Source organism: Echinops telfairi, unplaced genomic scaffold (genome assembly GCF_000313985.2).
Source record: "Echinops telfairi isolate 266 unplaced genomic scaffold, ASM31398v2 ScPeMD7_70;HRSCAF=299, whole genome shotgun sequence".
Lineage (NCBI taxonomy): Eukaryota > Metazoa > Chordata > Mammalia > Afrosoricida > Tenrecidae > Echinops > Echinops telfairi.
Window position 1 is genome coordinate 8,037,760 of NW_022103968.1, and position 7,402 is coordinate 8,045,161.

At 49.8% G+C, this 7,402-nt stretch overlaps 1 protein-coding gene across 8 annotated transcripts in view; it reads right to left on the bottom strand.

The window, feature by feature from the left end:
• Positions 1–7,402, bottom strand: part of PLEKHA1 (pleckstrin homology domain containing A1) — a 51,005-nt gene that overhangs the window by 26,309 nt on the left and 17,294 nt on the right. For 5 of the 8 annotated variants that reach the window (XM_045291276.1, XM_045291275.1, XM_045291274.1 and 2 more), the window contains exon 4: positions 7,275–7,320. The exons of the other annotated variants lie outside the window; for them this stretch is intronic. In XM_045291276.1, coding sequence (XP_045147211.1) covers positions 7,275–7,320 — 46 coding nt within the window. The remainder of the gene's footprint in view (positions 1–7,274; positions 7,321–7,402) is intronic. 8 annotated transcript variants of the gene reach the window in all.

Here is a 7,402-nt window from a genome sequence, read left to right on the forward strand (position 1 = left end):
GACTTTACTATAATCTCTACTTATTATCGCTGTACAATTGCGCCTACCAAACCTGTGATGTTTTGTGGGGTCCCCTCTTACCCTTAACCCCACACCACAGCAACATCAGCTTATAAAGGTAAGTTCATCTCTCTAGGCCCTGTTTTGTGCAGGGAACGGCACCCATCCTCTCCGTGAGGGGTGGAGATCACCAAGAGCACAGTGCCTGGGACAGATGAAATGTTACCCATGGGCGTCCATCGTCACTGTCTTCACCTGGAGGCCCCCAAGAAGTAATGGGGTAGGGAGAACAGCAGAAAGCAGGCTCCTGTCAGTGGTGCCTGAGGCCCACTGAACCCCGCCTGGCCCTGCTACCCAGGGTCTGGGGCTACCGAGGAGGGGGGAAGGGCTGCACTCAGGGAGCAGACTTCACCCAACGCCCTGTGTTCATGACATGCCCCATCCCTTCCCTGGCCTGGCACCAGGGTCCCCAAGTCAAGAACATCGCCGAGTCTATTTCTGGAACTACTCCACCTCCCGTTTCCTGCTGGGATGGGGGAAGGACGGCTGCCTGACAGCGCATGGAGGTGGGGCCCAGAGGCTGAGTCTGAAGTCGACCTTCAAACCAAGGCCCGGTTTGCCGCCCCTCCTCGCTGGTGCAGCTCCAGAAACCGTGCCTTCCAGAGCTGGGTTTTTATTCGGCCTCTTCCCGTGCCAAGTGATCCATCATGCCTCCACGCGCCTCCCACCCTCCGGGCTGCAGGGATCTGTCGCTTTGAACAGAGATGGTCTGTCTGCTTCCTGCTTTGCTGCTTTTGAGGCTCCTTGACAGGAGCTGGAAGAGGAAGCCTTTCCGTTGCCCTTGTCAATGGAATTTGAGGTGTCATTTTAGAAGCCAGCGTCCTGCTCTGAGGGCAAGAACTGGAAGAAGCCTTCTCCATCGTCAGGGGCAGATGACTAAGAAACGAATACAGGACTCACCTTTGTCTCTGAGCCCCACCAAATCCACTCAGTTCCACTGTGGACTCTATGACCATGTATCACCTGCCTTCAACCACAGCACGTGAGAGTTTACGTTGAGAGGGTGTGTCTAAAGTAAGGTGACCAGATTGTAACACGGGTAAAGCGGGACAAAAGCGGGACACCATTGATAAAACGCTTATCCTGGCGAAATAGCCACATGGCAGCCGAGAACCGTATACCCTAGCTTGTCATGCATTCTTTCCAAAAATCGGAACTTTTTAAAACCGTCACAGGACACGGGAAAAATTGTCAAAAATCGGGACTGTCCCACCAAAAGCAGGACATCTGGTCACCTTAGCCTAAAATGTGCGAAGGTCTCACATACACATCTCTCCCATCCCCTGCCCTGAATCTAGCAGCCTTCCATTCACAAGGCTCTGAAGCATTTCCTTATCCATAACTCTATCCAAGGCAGAGTTTCTACATAAAATTTCTTTGTTTCTTAGTGATAGTCAAAGAATGATGGCCAGGTTTCATGCTATTCACATGAGATGTTCTTCCTGGGCACCTGACTGCCACCACACACACACACACACACACACACCTCCCCCCCATTGCCAATGCCTGCAGAAGAAACCTGTCCTCTCAAGAAACAGAGTAAAGAACTTTAACATCTATTCTACCACCAGAAAGATGGGCCTGACTTTCATGCAAAATCAAACCTCTTTTGAGGTCAGCTGGCCACTCCCACCCTAATTTTCACTAACACCACCCCAACCGCTTTCTCGGAAAGCTCCTCGGTTCTCCCGGCTTCAACTTTTCCACCTACACTTTGAACAGATGCCTCATTTTCCTATTCTTGATCTTCAAACTCCACCCAGTCCGCAATTCAATGACGGCAGTTCATCAGACAGTCTTCATTTGCAAGTTTCACCATCATTTAAATTCCTTACCTTGGAAACCAAGTTTGGTCCCCTCCGCAATTGGCTCTCCTAATTCCTTTAGGTCTTTAGTTGAAGCAAGCCTTTCTCTCTTCCCTCAGCTCCAGCCTAACCCACAAACCCTCACCCTGCCTTCCAGCAGGTTTCCTCTTTCTTCTTCCCTCCCCAACCTCGCCCCGCCCACCAACATTCAGGCCCTGATATGAGCAGCAAAGTACAAAAGCCCCTTACCAATTCTACCTGTGCCAGGTCTCTCCCACCTGCGCAGAATCAACCCTAAACCAAACCCACCTTCCTGCATGGTAAGCCCACCCAATAGATACGCTTCTGCCTTTCCCAGGTACATGTCACTTGTCAAGACACCGCAGCCGGACCTTCACTGGCCTCTCTGCTTTTCAGCCTCTCGTCACCTGCTGCAGCGTCACTGAGCGCTTCGCTCCCCACTCTCCCTCCCGACATGCTGGTCCTGCAGCCCGCACCTTCTCCGCGGGTGGTAAGCAACGAAGTCGGAGTTAGCTGGCTACCAGCTCCTGTCTCTCCTCTTCCTCGGTGGCTCCTATGACCCCTCAGCCCTCTACTGAAGACTTGCAACGCTTCCTTTAAGCCTCGAGTGCACTGTGCATCCCTTTACAGCAGACTGCGATAAGCACAGTAAGAACCACCTGGTCTTATACCTGTCTTTCCCATCACCTCATCGCACGTCAAAGTCGGCCATTACGTAAGAAAGAACAAAGAGCTGATGCGTTTGAGTTATGTGCTGGAGACACATGTTCACAGTACATGTGCCACCACTACACAGAGACGGTGTCCTCAGCTGAGCCAACGGGATAGAGCGTACAGCACTGCAGAGGAAAGGAGACCAGGAGCACAGGACAGCATGAGCTGCAGTACATGAACTGTTGACCTGTGCAGACTGAACGCTTGAATGACTGGGCACTATTGACACTTTGGATTGTGATCAGAGTTGTAAGAGCCCCCAATAAAATGATTTTTTTTTAAAAAAGGTAAGTATCGTATATACTCGAGTACAAGCTGAGCTGAATATCGGCCGAGGCACCTAATTTTACCACAAAAACTGCAAACAAATGTGCTGAACAACTCAGCTGATACACGAGTAGATACAGTACCACGGGCTGCCAGAGGAGCAAACCGATCAGTCTGAGGAAAAAAGAAGCCAGCATGCACCGTGGAGCCAGGGCAGTGAGACTGCCTCGCCTGCGCTGGGCCTGCTGTGAGGAGAGGACTGCGCCTGGAGAAGGGCGCCGGGCCTGGGGAAGCAGAGGGTCAGCCCGGGAGGCAGACCTGGACAGGATGTCTGGGCCGTGGCTGCAACAGCGAGCTCCCTCACAGCACCCTGGAGACAGCGCAGGGCTGAGCGGTGCTTCCACTGGTCGCTCAGGGGCGGCTGTGAGTCAGAGCTGATGCGAGGACACAGACAGCAACACAGCAGCCACACAGGGAGAGGGGACATTACAAACGCCACAACAATGCTGAACCCAGGGGTGGGAGGGACGCCAGGACCGGGATGACGCACAGGGAAGTTCGGGGGTGGGGGTGGGGGTAGGGAAGCGGTGACAGTTTTCCTTCTTGACCTAAAGCACAGCTCCAAGAGTCTTTGCCTAGAAAAACTCAAGAAGCCGTGTGTGTTTTGTGCATTTTTGTTTCATTTTACAATAAAACGAATGTATTTTCAAATGGTCTGCAATCCTGGCTCCGATGAGTCATCACCATCTATGACATAAAGAGGCTGCCTTCATCCCTCCATCTTTGCTGGCACCCCATCTTTGTTACCTGCTGTCCGACTCCCACGCCTTTCCCCAACTCTCCCACGGGCACCAGAAACATCCGCATTGTAACTGCCTGCTTACAGACACGCTCCCCAGAACACGGAGAGGATCACAGCTTCCGTCACAGCCTCTACATTGCCTGCTACAAAGAGGTTCTGCAGTAGACACATACTAATAATACTGGTAAATAAATAGAAATGAAAATAAATGTCAGACTCTGGCTCGAGCCCATGTCTTCCCTTAAGACTAGTCTATGTAGCTCCGCTCACTGACTTGGACATGTTGCCCCTTCTAGGTCAGCACGGCAGCCTGCTCAAGACGGGACGGGCTCAAGGACATGTAAGAGAGGCCATGAAGACAGTCGGGTCATCTCAAGGTGCCACTTAAACGCTTCAACTCCTCTAACAAATGCGTGAAAAAGAAAGTGATGACTGTTCACACCCAACAGAATACTTAAATGGCTGCACCCATGATCTGATTGACACACTGCAATCATGGTGAACGAAAATTATATACAATCTCATGGGTTGGGGTGGGAGGGATATATTCTAAAATAATCTAAGCATCAGACTTTTCATTTCTAAAACCCTTGCTGGAATGGAAACTGGGAGGCTTGCCTGATAGTCTAGGGAGATAAATGCAACTGGAAGGGACCCCATGGCTCATCAGCTGCAACCTCTGCCGCAAGCCTGAAGGCCCTGCCCACACTCCAGGAGCAGGTCAATACATGTTTGAGTATCCGGGGACAAAAGACTAGACAACCCATGCCCAAGTGCCACCCCTGCCCTCCACTGTTCCATCACAGGAGACTCTTAACGATGACCACTTAATAGTAGTTGGGACAATTTCATGTCAACTTAAATACGTATGAGAGCTGAGTGCAGGGGTGGAGACTGAAGATGTCTCCCTTGGGGGTGTGGCCTTCTCACAAGGAAGAAACTGGGACCTTTCCTCTCTCTCTGACACTTCACCTTCCTCCTGGCTGGAACTTCACTGGGACCCCTCTCTGTGTTGGCCTCCAGGGCTGCCCCGTGGGCCAATCAACCCCGAGAGCTGCTGGTGCCCTGCCATGCTTCCAAGGACCTCGGATCCACAAGGCTCTGCCCCCGCCTGCCAGTGATCTGCCTGCTTCCTGCCTGACCCTTCTGCGTCATCAGCCTGCCACCCGTTAGTCTGGAGAGGGCCCGGCAAGCAGTGGACCCATGGGCTTGAGCTGGACTGGCTGGGGTGCCTTCATGACGTAGCTGCTTCTCGGCATAAAGTGCTTTCCTGAATGCAGAGGGTGTCACTGGCTTTGTTTCTCCAGACAAGGCAGCCAAGCACACCACTGGAGAGCCGCAGGACTCCTCTTTCCTGACACCTCTCTTGTCAGGGGTGACTGAGAACCCACTGGGGCGGAATCAGGCTTGGAGTGCTACCTCCTCATCACCCTGGGTTTAACAGTGTCATACACATGCAACGCTGGTTTTTAAATCTGCTTCAGATTCTGTCCAAGGTCTCATGATAATCACTACATGTAATAAGAAGGGGGCTTCAAAAGCTCATCAAAAAACCCCTTGGTCTTTTCATTACATTTTTCCACAAGCTTTTTTAAAGCCTTCGCCTACCTCGCCCCCATATGGCTGTGACTGTCTCATGCAGACTCCGCTGAATACAGTACAAACCCGGTACTCGGACTGCATCAGTACCTGACACCATCGGATTTCAACACGAAACATCGAGAAAATTTTGCATCAGAGCTTAAACAAAACATCGGAATCTGACCCAACGCACATGATTTTTGTAAACAAAAGCAGTTGTATTCAGGTCCCGTGGCCGTTAGTTGGCCTTGTTAGTACACGTTGTTTAAACCTTTTGGGGCTGTGTTCCAAGCGGTTTGCTACACTTTTCATAGTTTGTTTGTTTTTTTAATCGTTTTATTAGGGGCTCATACAACTCTTATCACAATCCATACATCCATCAATTGTGTAAAGCACATTTGTACATTCATTGCCCTCGTCATTCTCAAAACATTTGCTCTCCACTTAAGCCCCTGGCATCAGCTCCTCATGTTTCCCCTCCCTCCCAGCTCCCCCTCCCTCATGAGCCCTTGATAATTCATAAATTATTATTTTGTCATATCTTGCCCTGTCCGACGTCTCCCTTCACCACTTTTCATAGTTTTTGTGGCTTTTTGTACTGCTTTTAGATAAAAAACATGGGTCCTAAGAAATAATTTTTTGAAAATAAGGAACTGGTTAACCGTGTTATCAATATTGTTGGTGATAATTTAGCACTTTTAAAAAACGGTTAAGGAAACACCAACAGCAGACCACATTAGATAATCTTTTTTTTTTTTTAAGAGGAAGCCAGCCAGGTCCTAGTGGAAACAGGCAAAGACGGGAAACGCTCCAGAAAAGCAGCTAGCTTTGATTTGATGGAAGGGGATCCCCTTCCAAACAATGACTCTCCCATCCCTCCTCTCCACATCTGTGTCTGCAGATCCAGATCCTCCCCAGTCTCAAGGCATGGACCATACTGTAGTTGCTAAACACTTTGTTAATGCTGTGTTTCTTATTTAAATTATATTATTTCGCTCTGAACTTATTTACTTTGAAATTTCTGTGTAACGTTTCGTATAAAAAGGCAGGTTAGGTTAAAACTTGGTGGTCAAAATGGATTAATATAACATTTTCAGTTATTTCTGATGGGAAAAACTGATTTGGAATTCAACTGCATCGCATCTCGACGCTCCTTCTACAATGGATTAGCATCGAGGTCCTGGGTTCAACTGAAGTGTTCAGTCACATCTGAGACTGTTCTTAACTTTTTTCTCATGTTCTTGACAGCTGGCCATCAGAGACACTCGGCATGGCAGCCTGAAGTGCTGACTCCCAGAGCCACCGAATCTGCTAATAAACTGGCATTTCTACACTTTTGCTGTCTCTAATATGGAGCCTATCAGCTAGGCCTTCATGTGTGGGATTACCAAGTGTCCTCAAGAAAGCAAGGGAAACCGCACTAAGAAGACAGCAGCAGCAGCAGAACCGTACACTTGACTGTCTCAGGAATACAAACTCCGGGTCCCCAGAGAAGGAGGCAAGAGGAGAAGGAGACCATTTCACACCATTATACAAACTACCACTCAGATGAGATTCAAATCCAGACCAAAAAACAAGGCATCATTTTCTTATTGGCAAACCGAAGGCACAAGGTCTTTGATCACAGTCAGTCAAGGGCAGGGGAGAAGGTGTCCAAGGAGGGTTCCTCCAGGGCCATGAGCTGCTTGAAAGCCAGTCTTACAAGAAAACAACTCAAAAGGCAGCAGCAAAGGAATCCTACTCTCTCTGCCCGCAGAGCTCCACCTCCTGAGTCAGAAAGGAGAGGTGGGGCTTCATGGAAAGACCTGGCAAGGCTGCTAGCTAGACGACCATTCCTTCAGAACTGCTACCAACAGGATGCACACTCCTCAACTCCTCACTCTGTTTGTGGGCAGGAGCACCGAGGAAATGGAAGGATCTCTCAGACATGAACACAGCTCATGGACAGAAAGAAGAGTTCAAGTGCTCAACGAAAGTAGACCGGGAGAAACCAGTCGAATGAAAACAACAAAACCGTTACTTACCAAAACAGAACTCTGCCTTTGGCCTGAGCTTGGTGGCATCGCTCACCTGGTGGGAAAGAGAGAGATGAGTGGCTCACTTACATCGTGCAGGACTTCCCCCACCACACACACACACACACACACACACA